This window comes from Wyeomyia smithii, chromosome 3 (genome assembly GCF_029784165.1).
Source record: "Wyeomyia smithii strain HCP4-BCI-WySm-NY-G18 chromosome 3, ASM2978416v1, whole genome shotgun sequence".
Taxonomy (NCBI): domain Eukaryota; kingdom Metazoa; phylum Arthropoda; class Insecta; order Diptera; family Culicidae; genus Wyeomyia; species Wyeomyia smithii.
The window spans coordinates 174,509,453-174,534,329 of NC_073696.1; the positions used below are offsets into that span (position 1 = coordinate 174,509,453).

General features: G+C 36.5%; 2 protein-coding genes across 6 annotated transcripts in view; one reads left to right on the forward strand and one right to left on the reverse strand.

Annotated features, from left to right (window-relative positions):
- Positions 1 to 24,877, forward strand: part of LOC129731026 (protein RFT1 homolog) — a 90,968-nt gene that overhangs the window by 10,169 nt on the left and 55,922 nt on the right. The window lies entirely within an intron of this gene.
- On the reverse strand, positions 516 to 20,967 carry LOC129731024 (uncharacterized). 5 transcript variants are annotated; one of them, XM_055690735.1, is made up of 12 exons: positions 20,841 to 20,967; positions 16,538 to 16,873; positions 16,096 to 16,324; positions 15,694 to 15,765; positions 7,959 to 8,194; positions 7,112 to 7,197; positions 6,612 to 7,051; positions 6,292 to 6,538; positions 5,114 to 6,205; positions 4,705 to 5,055; positions 4,340 to 4,653; positions 516 to 4,282 (listed from the first exon to the last, which is right to left on the reverse strand). In XM_055690735.1, the coding sequence occupies exons 2-12, from the start codon at positions 16,746 to 16,748 to the stop codon at positions 3,436 to 3,438; spliced, it is 4,125 nt and encodes a 1,374-aa protein (XP_055546710.1). In that variant the 5' UTR covers positions 16,749 to 16,873; positions 20,841 to 20,967; the 3' UTR covers positions 516 to 3,435. The 5 variants fall into 5 exon arrangements, with proteins under 5 accessions (XP_055546710.1, XP_055546709.1, XP_055546712.1 ...); XM_055690734.1 differs by lacking the exon at positions 20,841 to 20,967 and adding an exon at positions 20,434 to 20,822; XM_055690737.1 differs by lacking the exon at positions 20,841 to 20,967 and adding an exon at positions 20,171 to 20,269.

The following is a 24,877-nucleotide window of genomic DNA, read 5'->3' on the forward strand; positions in this document are numbered from 1 at the left end:
GAACCATCACACCTTAACGAATAGTATTAAGAATTGATATTTACTCATACAGAGAAGAACTTCATTTATTATTGTTATTGTTAGCCGTAGGTTTAAATGATATGTATTTTTAAATTGTATTTATAAAAGAGAAAAGATGAGAGGGTTTTTATGCCTGTTTGAGGAGGAGCAGTCGGGATACAGGCTCTACTCAAGCTGGCTTTTCCCTACTCCAAAAGATATTCGGCCCCGTTATGCTTTGCGGTTGGGCCTAAATAAATATTAGAGTTTAAAAAAAAAAAACTCGAACATTTGACCGTTCTCTATTCGGCAATTGAACAATTAAAAAATAAGAGTCAAACTTATGAAAACGGCAAGCCTAAACTGCCGCTCCAAGCATAACTGTCCCAGCGTCCATAAGGTTTGCACAGAATATGGGACAGTTATTCTTGGAGCGGCAGTAAATTTCACAATTACTAATTTTTAACTGTAATTTAAAGTTGTGTATTTCGGATTTATTGTAAACGCAGAGCACATGATTGAAACTTTTCAATTGCAAACTTGTGCATCACTGGATGATGACCATTTTATTTTGAATATATTAATGAAATACGCATTACAAAGATTTTTACTATGGATGGTTAATCTATGTATATTATTCTATATGTACAGAAACGCTCAAGCTTGTTATACAAAAGTAGGTGTAGGATTGAATAAATGTTACCGCAAAAACGTCCGTTATACTCCCATTTTTTATGCGAGAAAAAAAGAGTGGGAATAAATATTCAATTTGATCTTTGGTTTTTACTTCGAATATGAACTTAAATGAGCGTTTAGAATTATCCTTATTGAATAGTTTAAGCATTCGTTGCTTAAACATCTCTGTTATTGCAATATTAAAGGAAAATAATAGAGAGCGTTAGTCATGTGTAGGTTATTTGTTTTACGAAACCAATAAAACAATAAAAATAACGTGGACAGATTCACAAGTTATTCCTTGAACAAAACATATTTCTAGCCGAGCTGCTTCCTGTGTAAATTCTTTAAAAAATTTATTTATTTCTAGTTACTAAATGTTCTTAACTATTAAGGTTGCGGTTTGTGATAAGTTTTAACTTTTATTAGTAGGTATGCATCAACCAATTGCCAAATCTGCCTTAATTCATTGGAAAAAGGAATGATAGAATCTGGAATAATTACCGTTTGAGAAATGAAAGTTAACAGTATTCGCATTGATATTATTCTGAGATGTTCCACGGTAAAGGGATTACTAATCTAATTTCAACCCGCGTGACTTTTCACAATGATCGAATTTGTCGCGGCATACTAAAAAAATATTTTCTGTATGGTGAAATGGGAATCAAGTTGTTATACAAACTTACCCGGGAAACACAGAAGGAACACGTATAAAAAGATCACGTTTTTTACGGGATCGATTAAGACCATGCATCGCTGAGAGTCAAAAACTACTTGTAAATGGCGAAGAAAGAAGACAAGAAAGTGTAATTTTTTGTTTCGGTATACAGAGAATTCATTAACCAATATGGTTGGAGAGAAAAAAAAATTGTAAGCGACAAATTATGTTGCTATAAGAAGAGGTAAGCAGGATTCAGTATTAGGTTGAAAATTAGGTTGGTTGAAGTATTGAATCGAAAAATTCTGTTATTTTTATGTTTCGAGTTTTCAATTAAACAATTAACTGGAACGCCAAATAACGAGCAGTTAGTCGTTTATTGTAAGTACAAAGTTGCATTCTAGGCTTGAACATATGATAAGTGGCTTATGAGACCAGCAAATTATCTTAACGTTAATCAAGGAGCCTTAGACGATGCGAGACGAAATATTCCCGTACTATATTGCCCATGATCGCATAATTGTAACATTTGCAAAATTGGTTCTTCGAGTAAACAACATTTTCATATTTTGACCTTAAATGCATTGTTTTCAATATATCATGCAAATGAGTAGCTCAACTAAACATAGTATTATGAAGAAAGTACTGCTTTATACTATGTAACATCATTTTTGAAATTATTTTTCTAGTTTTCACAACGTTACTTTTATGCCGTCACATTGACCTGCTTTTGGAATATATCACAGCGGAAATGAAGTTTTTATTGTATTCAACGAGCATGAGCTGAACATGATTGGCAGTATATTTTAAAACAAGTTTTTGGATAATACGTCCTCGCAAGTAGAATGTTTCTCTTGCAATAGAAAAAAAAACGCAACTCATCATTCTTCTTCTACTATTTCAACCTAATTTTGAAAAAAGAAATCACAACAGAAAGATATGGAAGCATATGGATGAAAATTAAAGGGTCCTAACAGCTTAGAGGCCCTCAAAAACAGGTTTATGGTTTATTGCTGATATTGAAGCTATCGACATCTTTTAGCATAGTTTGGTCACCTGCGTTTATGCAGAAGTTCTGGTGATTTTATTTTATTTTTCAAATAAGTAGTTTGCCAAGCCAACGCAGAATGGAACATTACAATTGTTTGCTAAAAATGAACAATTTGAGGAAAAGTCACGTTCTCAGGTCAAATCAGGCAACTAATTTCGCATTATTTTGAAATATTATAGTAATCAGGGTTTAGATAGAGTTGTCAGAGCTTAAGTGTTCCGCATAATTCAAAATTTTACTGCGTCCTAGGTGGTGACACCCAAAATTTTCCGCCCCGTGTGTCACCCAGTCACGCTACGCCACTGCGAGGAACAACATTCGCACAGCTGTTGACAGCTCTTCAATTTCAGACAAACTATAACAATCTTTTATTTGGTTGAATTTTAGAAAAAGCTAACTTTTTTGTAAGCATACCTATTCAAAACTTCAATATAAACTTAATACCCAAATCAATAAATAATCGATTTAAAATGCACGGAAATTACAGTGGGATAGCATAAAATTAAATTTTTCAATGAACCTCAACGACTTGTTAGCGGCTTACAAACATTGTCACCGTCACATACATTTTCATTAAACCTAGCTGGTTTGCAGTAATAGACTTGGATAAATGCCTTTGAATTGAATACAGATTATAAATATAAAACGTTACCTCTTTGATAGCGATCGGAAAAGTATATTCGTATGTATGTCATTCAGTTAGTAATCTGTTAATCTAAACTGTTATGTCTCAATAAAAAAACACACAATACGTTTAGGTACATAACCAATTAACTTTTTGGCAGCAATAAATGGTCATGGCTTAGACTAGAAAAACCGAAAAAACGGAACTAAATGATTATTAAGTTTAAATAAAATGTATCTTGCAGGTGTAAAATAAACAAACTTTTTTTAAAACAAAAAACTTCAACACTATTGTATAAATATATGCATTTCTAATGCACGTGGAGTTTGAAAATTATAACCCGATTCAAGAAACATAAATCTGCTTCTGCTTTTCATCACATAATACCTTATAACTTATGTGTTTCTAGTAGAAGCAAATCAAGCTTCAAACAGTAGTTCCATATGCGGTACTAAATACAGCTCGTGAACTGTCCGTGTCTAGCGATATATCCTCAGGACTTGCTAAATCAACACGAATCTGTTCTAGATGTGCGTCATTATGAGAAATGGTACTAGCACTATTCAAATTATCTTGAACAGTAGTTGTAGTGCTGTTATATGTAAAACTGGTGTTTCTTCGACGCGCTGCAGCAGCCGTTTGCGCCCGTGAACCACCACCACCCCAGTTACTCAATGTCCAGTGAAAATGGGATGGTACAACGATCGGTGTTTCTTCGCCATCCTCTCGAACAGTAATAGCTTGCTCCGTATATGACCTTTCATTGTTTGCTTCGATAGCTCCCATAATAGTTGATGGCATTATTATTGTTACCTCTCTATTAGTACACGGCAAAGTTTCACTAGCCCCAGCAATCATATCCATGCTATCCTTGGTCCCGGAGTTCGAGGAATTTTGGGAGTCTAATGAGTCCATACTAGAGTCTATGGCGGCCAAACCGTCGACACTGATCCCTATTGATCGATTTGCTTCACCTCCAGATTCACGGAAACGTAGAATTGCTTCCAAATCTCCTTGGCATTCTTCAATTGATCTTAGGATATCCCAACAAATATCCGATTCGATCGGAATGGGATGCTCGGAATCGCGGTTATAGATTGATATGGCTATATGGACAGGATGTGGAATAGGCAGCGGAATTAACAATTTATCAGCTGCATGTTTTTTATGCTCTTTTCGTTTCCAAGGCTTCCAACTGTTCACTGATTTTGTTGTGGGTATAGGAGATCGACGAGCCCTTACCCTAGGTGTTGTCAAACCGGAGCATGTATCACTAAAATCGAAATTTCGTAAACATATAATCGAAGAATATTGATCAACTTGTGCATACTTTCTCTTTTCCGCCCTACGAGAATTGATCATTACTCGTGATCGAGGATTAAAAGCAGAAACTTCCAGATATGGCGAATGAACTTGGATATTTCCTCGGGGGGCATACACATTACCTAGTAAATCCGGACCATTGATACCCATTATGTCGCTTGTATTTTGTACCATTTCTGTGTAACGGGACAAATCCAATTGTGAGTGCGGCTCCAATTTAAATTGTGTATCATTTTCAGATAAAGGTGTCAAAAAATCTAAGCTGAAAATATCGGCATATAACAATCCAGCTAAACCGGCCCAATCACCAACGGATAGCCCCTGCAAATACATTCTTATAATGTAATACAGTACGATACTGATTCAACTTACCTTGGCATCCCAGAACTCGTCCTCGCTTATCGAAAGCCTTGCTATAACATGAAACGGGTAAAACTTTTCTAGCATGTACGCTGATTGCTGTATAACAATTTTCAACTCCATCGTGTTTAGCTTTATTCTAGACTTTACGGCAGTAGTCAGACCAGTTTGTAAATCCCTACGTCGCTTCTCTAATTTTTCGTGCAACGAAGACATTAGATCTTGGCCTTCCCGTTCTAGTTGTCTATAAGGACCCACTGTTTTTGAAAGTTGAGCTGAAAAGGGGCCAAAACACGCTTCCACAAACTGACTGTAATCCTTTTGCGGCTGACAAATAGTTGTTTCCAGTGAGTGCTGATAAGCCTAGAAGTAAAAGATTAATTCGTAAAATAGACGAAATCGGTATTATATTACTTCGAACCTGTAATTCATCAAGTTCCATTTTTGCTTCAAATGCAGCCAAGGCTTGTTCGGGTTTTATAGAAAAATAATAGTTCAAAGCCAAACCAGGTCCCGCAATTCGTTTAACAGCAAAACTATCACTTGCAGGAACTCTTCCACATTTCTTTATAAACAAATGAAAAGTTACGGCATCCCAGAAAAGTCGCAACCAATATCTCGCAACACCAACGAATAAAATTAAGATAGATGCTGTTGGACAAAGTACCAAAGCTACCAGCATGGCTGTTACTGGTTGAAGTAAACCTTGAACTAGGATATTCCATCCGACTGCTTCCAAAAAAATACAATAACGATTTCGACGACTTTCATCCGGACAATCCAAATCATACACAAACATCATATATAAGTGTAACGTAAGTGTGATGAAAGGCATCCATAGGGGTGCAGTAACAGCGAAAACTATACTGCTAATGCTAACGCTAAGACACATTAGCGGAAACAAGGTAAGAATAAGAAGTGATCCGAGGAAGCCTTTAATAAAATAGTTATACAATCGATTTAAATGTCTCGTCATGCCTTTTCCAACAAATCCTGTATCCGGTTCCGTTTCAAAATGCGTTCTTGCTTTAGAAATATGCCGCCACAACTCTATTAATCGAGAGCACATAGTCTGCGTGATGCTAGTTTTCCGTGGGAAGAGAGTTCCATTTACCTGAGATAATTCTAAATCAGCCATAAATGGCTTAACACAAAAGAGAGAGCGAAGACCCATTGGGCTGCACCAGGGTACAATTACACCTAGCAAAAACATTATATTCCAGGTCCAGGTCCATGTGCGTTGGAAAAGGTTTAATAAGCGCCACATGGGCCATCTTGTACTGGTTGAGCGTAGTAGTTCTTTTTCAACGAGAAACACCGGCTGACTAGGATCAGAGCGTGGGGTAACAATCGAAGTGGCTTGCTGAGTTATAACAGTAGGTATCACTTCTGAGTGACCCTGGAAGCTACGGCGAATAATCCACGATTTTGGTGACCATATTCGGCAAGCCCATTGAAAATTCCTAGTCGGAGTTTTAGCATTTTTCAGTTCTTTTAGAAGAATCGGTTCTCTCTGCAAACATAAAAGTGAAACGAAAATATTACATATTACAAATCAAATATAACACTGCACGCAATAGTGCGATTCAATAAACTTACCTCCTTCATGAATGCCAAATCACGATTCAGAAAATATACTGTTTGGTATAAATTATGCTTTTGGGCAATTTTCAATGCTTCTTCATGTGCTCCCCATGTAATCTTCGATATCTTATTTTGTTCTGCAGCTTCGAGTTTAGATCGCAGCCAAGGTAATATTCGTGATAAAACGGGATGCTCTTCCTGTAATAACTTTTGTTGTTCTTCTCGAGATTTCCTCAGCTCTTTTTGAATTTTATCGACAGCTCTACAAATATATATATAAATTTTTCAATAGATAACACCTCCCTCTAACTATCGCATTATTATCAGTTTCTTACTTGTGCATTATAACCACAGATTGTGCTTGCTGTACTAACAACTGAGGAATGTTTTCGCCGAGGTCTGCCAAATCACTATTTGATAAAATAGAGGTGTATACTCGTTGAAGATATTCTTTCATCACGGCATCGTTAACTTCTTCCTCTATTTCAGAATCTGTCATTTTTCGTTCCCGCAGTTCGGCAATCAGCCGTTCGCGGAAGTGTAGAAACCATCCACGGGTTTCTTTCTCAAGTATTCCTACAAGAATGGGCAGTGCTTTTCGCATAGTATCTTTTGAAAACAATCTCATATCAATATCTTGACCCTTTGGAGTAGCGTACAAATAAGGTACTGGCTGAGCCTGTTGACAGTTAACGTCAAATTTTTCCATTGTAGCTCGCCGAAGCTGATGTCTTACATAACCACAAAGGGCATCCAAACAGTCTTCATATTCGCTCTAGAAAGATGTACACGTTTTGAAATCATTTATACTAACATTATAATCTCCATTTTTTACCCTACAAACCAACTCGGCAACCAAAAAACGACAACGCTCTTCTCTAATTTTGTTATCAAGATTTTGAGCCAATAAAGATGGAACACCTGTAATAAACACCATCGAAAAGACATTTTTATATGATAACAATGAAGTGTAATTCATTGATTTTTTGATTTTTGATTGACCCAAAGTCAAAATAACATTATTGGTCACTTCTAAAATTTAATATTAAACCGTAAACATTTAGGAGTCGCTGAATGAGCTCAAAGTTTGTACAGATAAAAACCGCATTTGGCAAGCAAAAAATTCAATAGGTAATCGAATACACAAACAACAACAAACAAACGTTTAGTTTTTGTTTTTTTTTCATCTATGAGGATATTTATTCTAGAGTAGGTAAGTCTACTGACAATTATGAAACATTTACTCTATTTCAGTTGTTTTAGGGCAAACCAACCAAAAAGTGGGTACCAGAATCAATGAGTGGTAGATAAAAAATGTATGGAGTTTGACAGCCACAAGAGCCCCTTGTTATGAACATCCAACAGCAAGCCTGTTAGCGTGGACAAATAAGAGGTGCGTTACCATACTTCATGCAGCTGTTGGTATTGCTACAATCTTTTTTTTACCCTAAATATCATACCTTGAGCCGAATTATCTTACAAAATGCAACAAACCTTCGTCAAACCGAAAATCTATGTCAGTATCGGAGAAAGCAGCATGTGCTCTTTTTTACCTCGAAGTTGAATGTTTCCTCACATAGTCTAAGCTCATTTACACGACACCTAAATGTTCTCCGATTTATCTCATAAATAAAATCACTTTAATACGTACGAGCCGTTTGCTAGATAACATAATTGCATACCTACAACCATATCTATTAACTTTGTTAAACCTTGCAGTAGTGCGTGCGCGGCATGAGCAACAGAGAAAAAGTATCCAAACAGACGCCCTTTTGCCGTGATTACTATGAATCGGGCCGACATGGCTAAGTCTCCCAGCAGCGAGTCACGTGTTCGAATGGAACCTTTCTGGAGGAACTGGGATAATCGCCAACGATGCATTTGGCCAGGAAAGTTTAAACTTGGGACCTCGAACTCACTGCAAGGGAAATGTTGCGCAAGATATAACATTTTTTATAACCATTTTAAGTAAACTATAAAGGTTAGACAAATAAGTACACTACTGTGTTAATCATGCATGATTGTATGAGATATGAGGGTTTCCTTGCCAAATGACATATCGTCCAAATTCGAATAAAAATTTTGTACCTGGAACGGGGTGAAATTGATCAATTTTTATAACAATTTCCAATTAACTAGCTTCATTCATATTTTTCCCGAAAAAGTATAATTTTAAAACAAATACTGGTATGTGCTCCAGTAAACCTCTATGGCTATTGGTGAAATTTCTATCGTCTACTTCATGAAATAAATTCGATAATTCTATAAGGTACTATAAGGTAAATTGGGGTTAAATTGATCACCATTGAAATCCATACATTCTTTTGGCAATGTGCTTTTTTTCAATATGCTAAAAATACATGATGATTTCTGTACTGAAAAATATCATTTACAGCTGATTTGGAAACGAAAATAACGATATTTTGGGTTGAAATTTGTTTATTGGTTCACAAGCTGCTTGTTGCTAAATTTGCTCTTATTTGATCGATTAGACCGATTTCAATTCGGTTCGTTGCAAAAGCTCAAAAACTAGCTCTGAAATTAAAATCTTTGTGGTTTCCTGCGAATTCATCAGTATTTCTTTAATGGTATGGAATGATCATTGTTGAAAATTACATTTTTGAGCTTTTATTAAACTTCACTCACTTCTCCAAATTTAACGTAATTAACCCTCAACTAAGATTTCTTTAAGTAAATTCAGTACTTGTTTGATCAAATTTGATTGAGTTTTGACTGAGTTAGAAGAATTTTTCGAAAATATAAAAAATTGCATCGGGCATGCAAGGGTTAACTTTGACAGGTATGTGAATCATGCAAAAGTAGCGTTTAAGGTCACGTTAACATTGCCTAGTGTTGAAAGAGCAATATCTTTTGATTAGAATTTTTTATCACGAATTTTCAGGTGATCAAAGTCACCCCACTGATCAATTTCACCACATTCCACGGTACATGTATTTCACTTAGTAACTGAGTATTTCCCACAAGTGAAGATTTTTTTCAAAAACAAGATTGTTTATCAAAATGACGTAGATATGCGGTTCAGCTTGCGTTTGAATAAAAGCATTGCAGCTCAAAATCTTTCGGTCACATAAAAAAACTGTCGAAGAATGAGTTGAAGAAAAAAACAATAATACATTGTACCTATATACTGCGGAAAAAATATTTCCGCATAAAAAATATTATAAAAGAAAAAAACTAATAAAGGAAAGGTTCTAACAAAATTTGTTGATAGCTTTATCCAAGACGGAGGAATATAAAACCGATTTTGAAAATTTGAACATGTTCAATAGAATTAAATTCCTAATCGACTTTCTAAATGTATCCGTTTTTGAGGTATTTTAACTATAAAATCAGAAAATTACAATTAAGTATGAAAAGACAACTTTTTTAAGTTGCTCGTTATTTTCCAGCGAAAATAGTTTTTTAAGGAACAAAACTACAAGAATGTAATGCGTTTGAAAATCTTTTTAATAGTAGATTTCAACAGATTGATGTTATCCAGAGAAACTTGTAGAACCAGTTACACTTATATCTTATTTTTGTGAAGAATCTCTAATATTGGTCCATATTCTTGTTTTCATTCGAATCACATTCATACTAAATTGGGCCCCGTCCACATTCCACGTGGACACAAAAATCATCATTTCAAAAAGTTCAGAAAAGTAAAATGAAAGCATACAAAACATTATGGTGGAAAACATCCCATGAATCCAGAAGAAGTCGAAAAGAAAATATTCCCAAATATAACTTTAAGCAAAAACACGTAAAAGGGGGGTAAAACAATTTAAAAACTTATCTGAAGGTAAGAAAACCATTATAAACAGTTAGACCTTTTTATCTAAATGGGTCCAATAAAAAGCATCACTTTTCAAAACAATTGAGATCAAAAAAGAAAATTATAATAAAGTAATAAAAAAATTACATTTATAGAATAACAAAATTTACTTATGATTAACAACTCCGCGAACGCGAACGAAAACAAGTCAAAAAAATATGTTCTCATACATATCTCTAACTTAAAAAAAACAGCACGATCAGAAAAATTACATGATCACAATTAAGCAAAAATGCCTGCCAGCGAATGAGCAAAGAAACGCTTCTGAAACCAGAAAAACAGCTTGAAAATTGATCTCAAGTTAATATCTAATACACTAAAGTCGCTTTTTACGCGGGGGATACGTGTCGCGTAGAAAAAAACCGCGTAAATTCCGGAATCCGCGTAAAAAGAAACCGCGTAAATTCCGAAATCCGCGTAAAAAAAACCGCGTAAATTCCGGAATCCGCGTAAAAAAAAACCGCGTAAATTCCGGAATCCGCGTAAAAAAACCATCGTTAATTTTGCATTCCGAGTGAAGGGGAACCGAAATCCGGGCAAAAAAATACCGCGTAAATTCCGGAATCCGCGTAAAAAACCGCGTAAATTCCGGAATCCGCGTAATTCCGGAATCCGCGTAAAAAAACCGCGTAAATTCCGGAATCCGCGTAAAAAAGCCGCGTAAAAAAACCGCGTAAAAAGCGACCATAGTGTAATTAAAAAAAAAAAAAACAAGTATAAACCAGAAAAAAACAATGTTAAGAAAAACTTATTCAAGTTTAATTTGAAATGCATGTAAACTTTGATAAATGTAGCTTGAAAAAACTGAAATCACTTCATTCAAATAACTAAGAGAAAGGCAAGAAAATGAATCCTAAATTCAGTTCAAAACGCTTCAAACGCTTGAAGGCTGATCGAAATCTCTAAAGGCAGGAAAAAACCAACAATGGAAATAATGTTCAAGACGCCTTAATTAGATAGAAAATAATAAAATATAATATGATCATAAATTGGCTGCTAAATGCCTTTTTGGTAAAGAAGAGACAGAAGAAAAAAATCATTCAAAGTTATATTAAAAATTTCTTTGAAAAAAAACGGATAAAGCAAACTAGGTATAACAAACTAATTTAAAATGCTTCGGAACGCTCCTTATTGAAAATTTGCGCTGTTGTTTTCGATAAATTAGAATGTGAATTTATTTAGCTCATTCGAAAATAGGAACAGCATTTCCCAATTCGTTCGAACCGATCTTTAAGCACGAAAGTCAGATGTGGTCGTAAGACAAAATGAAAATAACTGAATGAATGGAGATGTTGGAATAAAGTGCATTTTTTTTTTTTGAAAAAAAAAACGAGCAACCAATTCAATCGACTATTTTTGATTTGGCTGAAACTTTGCATGGACGTTTCTATGGGCTAATAATGCTATTTTGTGCTATTGCTTTCATTCTTTTTTTTCTTTGATTCGGTAATTAATAAAAGTTACGTGTATTTTTGCGAGTAAATTTGCCCGTTCAAAAAAGGTTACTATTTGATCAGTTACAGAACAAAATCTGTCGTTTCCATAAACCACTTGCGACCTACGGCTCGATTGTCTGAGATGTATGCTGTCTTTACTCGCTATTGCTCGTTCGGACTAAACTGTGCAATTCCACAATGAAACGGGAAACCAATTTAATAGAACCGATTTTTTGTCACTTTTTCCCGGAGGAATTTAATTCCCGGCTTTCTCTTGCATTTCTCTGGTCGATACCAATGGCATATAACTAGTCATGAATTTTCACTCTCTTTTATCAAATAAATCAATCAATCACTCTCTCCTTATCGATCGATTGAAAAGACGAAGTTTTGTGGGTTAAAATTCTAGCCTCTAGATTTGTTAACCGATCTATGATAAATAAAAAATATTATATCTAGCAACACCCGCAAGCTGGACCACGAAATCGCTCCACGGCTACAAAGGTACGGGTGGATAGCAGTAAAACGGGACTTTCTTCTGATTCAGTCTTCACTGTGTACTACTAGAACGTCAGAGGCCTTCGTACAAAAACACACGACCTTCGATTACGTCTCTCTAGTTGCAACTACGACGCTCTGGTTCTGATCGAAACATGGCTTCGCCCGGATATTCCGGACTGCGAGCTCTCCCAGGACTACCAAATCTTCCGATGTAATCGCAATGAGGCTTCAAGTCATCTATCCAAAGGAGGTGGTACACTCATAGCAGTCAAATTACAACACCAAAGCACCCTGATTCCCTGATTCCGTTGCATGATTGTGATTTTCTTGAGCAGGTTGTTGTTCAGATTAAGCTGAAGAGTCGCCTTATGTTCATATCTGGAATCTATATTCGGCCGACGTCTAGTCCAGAGGTGTACAAGTTGCATACCACAGCTGTACGGAACATCGTTGAGATGTCTACGAACGATGACATCATCTTGACTCTGGGCGAATCTACTTGATTTACAATGGAACTTAGACGAGGATATCAACAGATATCTACCTTCGGATGCGTCAACCGAGCAAGAGGAAACTCTCGTGGAAGAAATGCTTGCAATTGGCTTGAGCCAGGTCAATTCATATGTGAACGGTAACGTTAGGCTGCTCGATCTGGCCTTCACATCGTATTATGACATTGTCGATCTCATAGAACCAGCCGTTCTGAATGCTGTTCGACCCTTGATATCGGAGTTCCAACACGGATTTGTCCAGCGTCGTTCTACAACCACGAACTTGGTGTGCTACACAAATACGTTGTTCCGAGAGATTGAACTACGCAATCAAATTGACTCCATCTACCTTGATTTTGCGGAAGCGTTCGACACGAGACCACACCTTCGTGCCTGCGACAAACGAAGGTGTTAGGTCTTCCTGATTGGCTGGTCGATTGGATCCGTTCTTACTTAACCAATCGATACGCTTTCGTGAAGATACAATCAACTTGTTCCGAATCCTTTCCAATCAGGTCAGGTGTTCCACAAGGCAGCGTCCTGGGGCCGCTGATTTTCGTATTGTTCGTGAACGACTTGTGTTCTTGTATATTATCTTTCAAGAAGCTGTTTGCAGATGACCTGAGGATGTACAGGATTAACACTTCCATTCTCGATTGTTTGGCTCTCCAATGCGATATAGACATTCTCCTTCAATGGTGTGAAGAAAATGGAAAGAGCATCAATGGCAAGAAATGTAAAATAATTTCATTCACTCGTCGCTGTACCACAGTCAATCACCATTACACCCTAAAATCAACCCCGTTGGAACGTGTCTCCTCCATCATGGATCTAGGAGTGACGCTAGATTCCAAACTGAGATTCAACAACCACGTAACACTAATTTTATCAAAGGCATATGCTGTTCTTGGATTCATCCGGCGATACACTTGGCATTTCATAGATATCGATGCTCTGAAGACACTGTACTGCACCCTTGTTCGTAGTTCTCTAGAATACGCTGCTCCTATTTGTGCTCCGTTTCATACAACGCTCGTCAGTAAAATTGAAAGAATACAGAGGCTGTTCATAAGGTTCGCACTACGCAATTTACCATGACGAGACCTGCTTCATCTTCTAGAATATCCAGCTCGCTGTGCACTAATCAACTTGGAAACACTAGGAACAAGACGACAAAGGTGACAGATGGTGTTTATCTTCAACATACTTGACGGGAACATCGACTGCCCGCAATTACTTTTGGAAAACCCTCTCTACGTTCCGCCCCGACAACTGAGAAGATCTCCCGTCTTTGCTGCTCCAACCAAGCTTAGGAACATGACTGGAGAGCGACACTATACTGACGACTTTTCTCTCTCTTCACTCTAACAGCCTCATGCATGAGCTATTCATGAGAGCTCACATACAGCTACAGTTTAAACAAGGCAAAGAAACTATCTTGTGTTTTGTACGACAGCTCATTCTTGCGCATGTATTTTGTTCGTTCGGGCATGACAGCCTAGTTTGCTCATTTTGAGGATGTCCTGTTCCTGTTGACAGTCTGCTGATCGGCTGCGGCTGTCGTCGACTTGCATTTTTTCGTTTCTCCTTTTTCACAGGCCGGTGGCATATTGAATACATAGCAAACCGTTTCCATTGTTGATATTATTCCCCACGTAAGAAAAAACGTGCTTCGCACCATCTCTCTTTCATTCTTTCATCGGCCTTACTGTCGTGATCATAATCACCTGACATCCCGCTCGGATTCGTGTTGAAGGATGTCGGAAGATTACAGGCTGTCATTCGCGACAGCTTGGAAATACCAACAGACATATGAAGATGAAAAATAACAGTCCGTATGAAGTTGCATGTGTGCTGTCGTCAGTTGCTGTCGGACTGTTCACCGAACGTGTGGGGAGCAGAGAGAGCTGTGCAATACAATGAGAGCCGGATCAGTTGAAAATTTGCTGTCATTGTCTTGCAGTTTTCATAACACTGGCTCCAACACATAGAACTACGTACGGCCAGAACAATCCACTTAACGCTTGCCTTAGGGCCTTTAACGACGTTGGTGATCACTACGACTTCAGCATTTCCAAAAATTTTTTTAAAAATAGAATTGAGATTAGTTAGTGTAGTCTGTACGGTTTAATCGAAGACGAAACAATAAATAATAATAATTATTATTAATTATAAACGTATGTATTTTTCAAAATATGATCAAACATAATTTCAATTTGTGTTTTTTTTTTGTTATTACCATTTTTCATTTTTTCTATTATATTCTTTTACTGTTTTCTGTTTTGCATTACTTGAAATTTTTGCCGTCTTTCGTTTTCTATGTAAGTTTATTTTATGGTATTTACTATTTCGCCAGTGCTTAAAATTTTTGTTTGATTACTCAAAGTTAATATTTTTCTAGTAATAGTAATGAAAAACAAATATATAAAAAGTTGTAGAATACCACCAAAAAACTTCTTTTATCAAAACTATTTTGTTCTTATGGTACTCATGCGAATACGAATTTCGTTTTCTAAGTTTCGTCTAAAATTTACTTACAAGCAGCATCCATTCAAAGAGTTATATAAACGGTTAAATTTACAATATTAAGTAAGTTTGGAAAATACGAGAGTTGATATAAATCTGAAAATATCATTTATTTTCTAATATGAGCTCATTCGAGTTAATCGAAAGTACCAGCGCTGAAAACGCTGAATTTTGTTAAATGGTCACGCCAAAAAATGCGACTGTTATAACAAGCAGATAACATTTACATGCCAATAATGATTGATAGATTACAAACACTGACCACCGTTTCAAAAAGGAATGTAAAATAACAGAAGGTAGTTGATAATTGTGATCAATATCGGTTTAGATATTTGTCAAGGACTCTTTAGTATAAACATGAAAACATGTAAATACGAATCCGATAGATATTAGGGGTCTTCACATCGAGCTCGTATACGAATACCGAGCCGTAAACTGCGTATCTTCCATTACTCGTCAATGGAGGTGAGTATTTTTACGGCTGGGTATTTGTTTACGAGCTCGACATGAATCCCCCTATTGTTTACAGAGTGTCTGCTCAGGTCGAGTGAGTGATACAGCTAAAAACGAAAACTAAATTCTTAAAAATAAGAGCAAAACAAAAAACATCACATATCTGAATCATTACCCTGTCAGCTGTATCGAGTCCAATTGTTCCAAATTTAATTTCTTCGGTTTGCCAAATTTGTCCTTTTGCAAGCTTTTACGAAAATATTTACAGAATCGATATATGTATTATAGTTTGTGTAGACCTAATATAACTTGGAACAACATTAAATTTTTGTAGTCCTGTGTTGCAGGTTATTGAGGTAAAAAGAAATAAAAAACGAAAAAAACTGAGAACGCGAGGTGCTATAGTTGAAAAACAAAAATGAAATTATTTTTATACGATATAACACGAAATACGATGCAAGTGCTAAGAAGTGATTGATTGTTTTAACGTTTCTACGGGTCAAAATAATGGCTTTTACTAAGATTGAACACAAGAAAATAAAAAAAATATATATATATATATATTGATACTACACACCCTCTTTCGCGCAGAGATCGTAGCTGAGCTGTATTCAGTAGACGAGGTTCACCCGATCCATCCGCAGCAACTGCATCAAGTTCATCAAACGGTGGTGCGATAAAAAGATCACGTAGATTTATCGGCCGTGATTTCCTGTTAGCGCCAGTCATGTTGCTATTGTTATTAGTCACCGCTCCACCATTTCCAACACCACCACCAGGGCTTACAGAGAGTGGTGCTGGTAAATCTTAAATGTAAAATTAAATATTAAGCTGAAATCAATTGTAATAATTCTAGCGTAAACCAACAAGAAGTTACAAATGCAAAGGTGAACGAATCGAGTTTGTTCTACTATACTTGTCCAATAAAGTGTAAACTTCACATGATTTGTGATTTTTTTGCGCTGTTATGTTGATTTACGCTAGAATTTTGGTATTTTAGTTTTCCTGTAAATACTTACTGATTGGAAACGTTTTCCAGTGATAAAGAAACTGCTCTGCCACCGCTTTAATATGATCGATTAGTTGTTCTACTTCTGGAGGGGCCCCGATCAGATTGACTTGAAAGTGGACTGGCTCTTTCTCGGGCGGCAGCAATGTGTTTGGACGTACAAGGACAGCACTCGTACCCATCGGAAGGGTAGTTGTATTAGCAGTCTCCATCGTTTCCATCCAATACGTTATTTTTACTGATAATGGCAGGTGTTTTTGTTACATAATTACTGGATGTTATGACTCTATTTTTTTCTTTCTATAGCTCCAAGGCATACACATAATGGCATGATTATAAAATTTTGCTGAAACATTGAACCAGAAAATAACAAAATGTTGTCATAATCATTAATTGTAGCTCTTCAGATATAAAGCCTGACTATAAAATTCGAGAAACCTTGATGTTGTTTATGTATATGTGACTTTATCAGAAACTCTGCAAGGTTTACAGCCCTAGGAGGTGTATGAAATGATACCGTAGGACTAAACAATGTAATACCCTCTAGGCTTCATTGTTACAAACTAGAGAGTCCACATCAAAAGCGTATAGTCCTAGGTTTGAATTTTGATAGAATCAGGCCAATCGTCCAGTGACACACTGATGTTTACTCTCAGGTTTTCCATGAATCCTTCCTTTCTCATTTTTCTGCAACATTGCCCCTAATTTAAGAATGGACTAATTAAAAATCGAGAAAAACGCATTTTAAATGTTTTTGTCGATACAAAAAGTTTTGAACGTCTATAACAACTTTATAAAGCGTACCTATACCACACCGGGTCTACTACGAAAGGCTGAAACACGTAAGGCTGAAACTCGCAAGGCTGAAATCACGAAAGGCTAAAAACAACAAAAGGCTGAAAAACACGAAAGACTGAACCACGAAAGGCTGAAAATCATTAGGCTGAAAATTCAAAAAGTTTCTTATTTTCGATTTTATCATTTGTATGAACTATTTGTGTTGATTATCAGACTGCCGCCAACATCTGTATATTTTCATTCATAATGGGGGGGTAATAATCGTTAAAAATCTGTCCACGTGGTATGTGGATGGCCCCTAAGGGCATACGAAGTGGTAGATTGTCTAGGGGTGGTGAGGTTTGGAGAGTAGGCCGTCGATTACAAAACTTTCAGCCTTTCGTACATTCAGCCTTTTGTGCATTCAGCCTTTCGTATATGATACATACTTTTCAGCCTTTCGTGTTTCAGCCTTTTGAGTTTCAGCCTTCCGTTACTAACCCACCACACCTAATATATACTGAAACCTTGCCAGTGAGTTCAAACTGAAAAATTCATTATTAAACCTTGAATAGATAGTATTCCTTCTGACATATCTTCTGATATATGTTTAGAACATAGGACGCGATATGATTGGTTCTCGTTGAAACAAATCGGAGTAAAATCTTTACCGTTATTTCACGTTGAAATACCGTGAGGCGTCCTAATTCTGCGCGGCTCTTAATTCTGCGCACTTTGTATCAATATTTTGATGTCGTTTAGTAAGAAAGTAAACATAAGCAGAAAGTTAAAAGTTAATATATAAGAAATCACATCCAAACATCATTTTGAAAAACTGCTTTTAACTGATATTTTTTAACATTTTAATACCAAGTAGGGCGCCTTAAGGTAGTTGTAATTATGTAGGGATTATGAAATGTACCGTGAGGCGTCCTAATTCTGCGCACTTCGTACCAAAATTATGATGCCGTTTAGTGAGAAAGGAAACATAAGCAGAAAGTTAACAGTTAATATATAGGAAATCACTTATATATAATAGTGTTGAAATGTCACCATTTGTGGCAGAACACACAGTATTAATTCTGAATAGATATTAGTACATAAATAAATCATTACAAACATCCCCCCTTATGAAAAAAAAAAAATAGGAAATCACTTCCAAACTTAATTTTTGAAAATCTGCTTTTAATTGATATTTTTTTAACATTTTAATACGAAGTGCGCAGAATTGAGAACCACGCAAAATTAGGGCGCCTTACGGTATAGCTATAATTATTAGATTTCAAATGTTTACGTGTTCAGTAACCAACGAGTTGAGGCCGAGGATGCTGAATATAAGATCTATTACAAAAGTCAAATTTACTCAACTCGCCCATGTATTTCAAATGAGATGAGTTGGTCGTCGAAACTTCTGTAGTACGACCCATAACTTCGAATTTTTCACTCCTTTTCAATCAGGAAAAACAAGAAAGTACAGTCGATGTAAGACAAGGAAATCAATCTAGTTACGTAATTTCAGGCACAACACTGATTAAAGACGCGTACGGCTTTCAGAATAAGCCTTTACTTTAGTAGTTTTTATTCTTACACAGTTTGTTCGTATTGACACTGTACTCAGGGCGACGAAAAAGATTTTCAAAATAAGTTACCTGATTTTCCCTCATTTTTCTTGGAATATAACATTAATTTCCCTGATATTTTTCAGCATTTAGAGTAAAAAAATGCAACGTAGATGAGCGGAACTCTGATATCCCAATGAAAAAAGTATTCGATCGAATGGAAAACCAAACAATAAAGTCACGTATTAGACTTTTATGCTAAAGAAACGTTATAGCGTTGAAAAACCGTTTAAAAAAGAATCGTGTCTCGGTAAAAATATTTCCCTGATTGTTTTTCAGTTTTCCCTGAGATTCCCTGATCAAACATGGAATTCCCTGACATTCCCTGATTTTTCAGGCCCTGTGTACTGATCACTCCAAAGAGTGTTTCGAGAACATTGGGTGGCATGAAGCTTTCGTGATGGTACAGTTAACAGAAAAGTCTAATCGGTTCAGTGCTCAATTATTCGTTAAATAAAAAGCACTGTTCCGCTGTATTTTTTACACAGAAATCGTTAATTTTACTCATGTAAAGCTAAAATAGTGACTTAATTGACCATTTGGTTGTAAAATAGTGACTTGAGTGAGTTTTTGGTACTAGGCTCGAAGTAATTTTGTCAAGTCACTAAAAAGTGACACTACTAGCCTTGCAATAAAATATACAATGGTGAAAACTAATTGAAAAGAAAACATCTGAGGCTTCATGCCCCAACGTTTATCTTTTCAAAGAAACTCGGCGACGCCATTATTTTTGAAGATGCTATCTATAAACTACGTTCTCAATACTGGTTATTCCGGATATCCTCCTACCCTTCGGATTAATCTGGTCATACATTTTTTCATAATTTGTATTACATGTAGTTTCTGGTCAACCTCCTCATGTCCCTTTATAATCCGCGGGGTATATGCTCGACCCTACACTTACTATTTCATAATGTTATTCATGTGTATTGTTCGATACACTGCTGTTCATTTTTCAGGTATTAAACTCAACTTTTTGTCTTTGGCACAATCTCACCGCCTTCATTTTCACTTTCGAAGGAACCAATTATGTTTAAACAAAAAGCATGTTGCATTAGTAAAAATCAAAATAAATAAACAAAAAACTTTTTCCATTGATTGTTAAAAATGATTAGGAAGTGGGTCTTTGAAAGCGCTGTATGCATATGTGTTCTCAAAGTTTAACAAGATTTCCTCCTTAAATGAAATGTCAATTATAAAAACAAAGAACTGTAAGAAAAGCTATCTATAACACCTATTGCACCTACTTCATTCATTCGGTAATCACAAGCGGTGTTTCTCGAGGTTTATGTTAGAATGTTGTTTTTACACTGACAATAGTTAGACACAATTTTTACAATTGGCCTAAAAATTTTATTACACAACTTTGGATTCTATGTGCACAAAATTTCATAAAAAACGTGACGTTTTATTGTTGAGCATTACGAATAGATTTTAATTGATTAGACCAGTAGAAACAGTTTCTAATCAGCACTTGGCCTGTAAGTTTTTAGCGTATAATTTTAATTACCTTTTGACCTATTAGTTATCCACAGAATCCGCTCAATTGTGTAATCCAGATAAACATCATTCGTGTACTGAACTTTAAATTTTGTTGCTTACATTAAACAGCTGCTCTTCTACTGCACATAAACACATTAAAACAATTTTGTGAAATCGAATTTTTGACTTTTCTTCAAGCAATTTATGCGCACAGTTGAAAATATTGTAACAGTGTAAAAACATAAAATGCACTCACACAATCATAGGGCTGAAGCAAGTGATTACTAATACAATTTCTACCCTATGTGCAACTTTTTCTCTGGCATTTTTATGGAGATGTGAAACGTTCAATTATTGCAGTATCCACGACCGTCAACAATCCGTGAATAATTGCAATTGCAAACAAACACAACTAGAAATTGTCTAGCAACATACCCTTTTGCTGAAAAGTTTTCCAGAAAAACTTAGTTTATGACACAAATGAACGTAAGCATTAACTTATATCTCTAAACAACGGCGAACAGTGACTTAGGGATGGGCGATACTAGCATCGATACCAGCGGTATCGATACTAGGGGTCGCGGTATCGAGTATTTTGGCATCGATACTCACCGCGAGAAATGAGTACCGGTATCGATACTTTCTAAACGACGCTTTTCAAAAAAAAATGTAGGTCTGATACCGATACTATCGAAGCACCGATAACCGATACTCCTTCAACCGATACCTGGTATCGAAGTTCATAAAAGAATCGCGATACCAAAGTATCGATACTTTTGTCAGTATCGCCCATCCCTACAGTGACTACAAATCAGGGATGCCAGATGTAAAGGCATGTCTTTGGTCTCATTCCTCGCTATACACTAGCGAACCTATACATTAGAGAAATGACAAGACACTCACCGTTAAGGCAACTATCATCATCAAAACGTATAACGGCAATGCAAATTTATACAGCTCGGCCGTTTTGATGTTGACAGTTGCCTTAACGGTGAGTGTCTTGTCATTTCTCTAATGTATAGGTTCGCTACTATACACGCTCGTAAATAATAACTCATGAACTGAGCAACTCTGACTCAGTTTAGAACGATGTTCGTAGACCTCCAAAAATGAGTAGAGGTCCTTTTTGGTTTTGAGTAACTTTGACTCACTTTTTGGGTTCCCGTCATATAGCTTCTTTCTGAGTAACGTCGCATATAACGACGTCCATTTTGAAAGGTGATTCTGATGTGCTTCAGTTTGTAAGAGTAAGCCCACCAGTGGCTAAATTGAAGTTTCTAAAGCTAGTTTGGCAAATCCCACCATAACGCGGCAACCGCACCGGGCGTTGCTATGTTGGTTTGGGAAATAGCAATCCCCACCTCGGGTAGTAGTAGTCAGCCTATACACCAGAGAGACGCCGAGACACTCACCGTTAAAGCAACTGTCAACATCAAAACGGATAACGGCAATGCAAAATTATACAACTCGCCCGTTTTGATGTTGACAGTTGCTTTAACGGTGAGTGTCTCGGCGTCTCTCTGGTGTATAGGCTGACTAGGTAGTAGCGAGTTATTAAATTTGGCAACGCGATAGCAACGAGCCGAATCGTTGCTATTTGATGAAATGTCAAACTGTTGTTTTTTTGTGCTCGATAGTGAATGTTCGTAATAATATTACGAAGATGATGAGTGTTTCGAATGCGGACTCAATTGGTCGGCCACGGAAGACGAGATGTTTTGCCTCGCTTGTTAAACACGTCGTAGAACGCAAGTGTCGGCGTGAACTACTACTCAATTTTGTTTCTGATTGAGCTGAATTTTAGCACAGGGTGTTTTTTCGGGCATTTTGGTTGGCATTTTGGTGTGCAACCTACACGATGCAGAAAGCGCAAATCCTCACAAGATTGGCCAATATTATTCAATATACCTGGAAGGTTTAAGCAAACCTGCTCGGGAGTATTACCAACTATTTTTCCGTTTAGTTCGGTCGTTGTATGAAAAACCATTTTTCTCCTTTACCGCTGTTTCAATCTTCAAAAACAACCTGAGATGCGTTCGAAAGCGGCGTTGGAAATGGTCATCTGTATTGACGGGTGTTTCCCATAAAAATATTGTTAAAACGCTGGATGGCACCTTCCTCCGTATGGCGGTCAATTTTTGGCTATTTACTAGGCTGAGAGCCGCCCCGAATCATTCCAAAAAACATATTATTAATCGCGTATAAGGAAATTTGTTTTGCGAAATCACTTTCTTCATCACTAGAATCAACCAAATACTCGAAAACAATTTTCGCGTTCTATATTCAAGTTTTTTTTTGGTGGCAAATTTACAAATATTAATAGCAAACTGTGGGAACCAAGACATGATAGAATACAGAATACAACTAATGAAAGTTCGCCAGCTTTCAGTAGAATAGTCGTTTAAGCCAACGCTGCGGGACGTGCCCAGTTTTACGAAATTACTTTAAATTAACATGTAAGGATGAAAAAATCCATGTACGCACAAGTAAAAAAACCTGCAAAAGAATTATGTTATCGATAACTTGGGAAAACGGAAACAAAGTTAAAACAAAGTTGCGTGAAATGGAGGGAACATTTTATGAAGCAGAAAGAACGTAGATCATTCCGGAAAAGATTGACTGACGGATAGGTTGGTTATTACTAGATACGCGAAAAATATGCGAAATACATCACAAACATTTTGCCAACGCTGGCTAGTGACGGTCTTTAGAAATTGGCAACTGCCGGTGTGAAAAAGAGAGTGGAATCGGTAATCCCCATTAGCAACGACCGGTGCGAAAATCGGTTGCTATCCAAAATAGCAACGGCCAGCGTTGTGAAAATAGCAACTCAAATGGCAACTCACCGGTGCGCTTGCTCTAACATATGTTTTTTAATTGTATGCGCCTCAGAAGGCATTAGACTGTTTACTGTTTACTTGTATTACAAGGTAATTATTGATGAATATGTGGTGTCGTTTATTGGTCGTGGCGGATTTCTAGCCAGTAATGAAACTGAACTGTACCCTAAAAATGAGTAATGTCGTACTCAAATTTTGAGTAATAATGACTCATTTTTAAAGACGCCTAGTGTTACTCAGTTTTGAGTATTTGTGGAGTTACTCAATTTTAGAGTTTTACAAGACGTTTCTGAACGTTTCTCCCTATCTGGTCTCGAGGTACGATGCTGGCCTAACAAGCCGGTCATCGTAGGTTCGAGTCTCGACTCGGAAGAGACTGTTAGTGTCAGTAGGATCGTAGCGCTAGCCCCGCAATTGTCCTGTACACTTAACGGTTGGCTGCGAAGTCTGTGTATAGTGACCAGAAGGTCAAGTTCCGAATCGGAATGTAGCACCAAGGCTTTGCTTTGCTTTCTGAACTGAATTCATGAATGAAATTTTGACAGAAAGCACGGAACCGCTGACATAACGCACGTAAAAGCATCATCAACATCAGCAGGATCCGTGACACCTGTCAGTTCGTAAAATGGTGCACATGTTAAAATGGGCCATGGGCAATTAAAATGACTGTTCGATTGACAGATGGCGCTGCAAAATGATGATGATGATCGTTTTGTTGACAAAGAATGAATTGTATATTTTTGATCAAGCATTCCAATGAACGTATGGTTTTTGCTGGAGAACCATGGACAAATTAAGAAAAACGTGCATTAAAGCTTAAATTAGAAATAACTCGAAAACCGATGCCTTTAGAATGTTTACTACCAAGAGCTTTTTGATTCAAAATGACTCTCTGCATATTTTAAAATCATCAGAATACAAATATTTTGAAAAATTTTTGAATTGGAATTTTCATAAAAAAATTATTCTACCATAAAAAAATTATTTTTCATTTCTCCATCTTGGACTTTTTTTTTTGAAAGTTGCGTATTAACGTCAAGTTTCTTTAAAAAAAAATTAAAAAAAAATTCAACTCTTTTTTTTTTGTAAATTGAAATTTAATGTTTATTTTAAAATTTTTTCGGTCAAAAAAAATTTTTTTTTATACAGTGGATATTTTTTTTATGATGCATTTTTGATTCGCTACAACTCATTCTCAGACAGTTTTTCTATACAACCAACGGTTTCTGGGCTACAATCCTTCGAATAAAACCTATGCCAAAAGGCATACGCCCTTTTAGAATGTAACTCATGGGTGTAAAAAATCTCTCCACCTGTGAAAAATGCTCAGTTTGCTAAGCCAAATACGTGTGCAAAGTTTCATTCAAATAAAAAATGGTCGATTAAATTTTCGCGTATTTCCAGGCGATTTGAAATGCTTTTGCTCATTATCAAAACGTCGTTGATAAACTGGCAGTCAGGCGCACTTCCGATGTTTACTTTTGGTGTTCTCGCAACACTGCAACCATCTCAGCCTGCACCAGGGCTGCCAAGTATACAGATTTTTCTGTATTATACAGATTTTTTGACCACGATACAGAAATCAGGGGGGATCTATCTGTCAAACATCGTGTAACCAACATATTTGGCAAC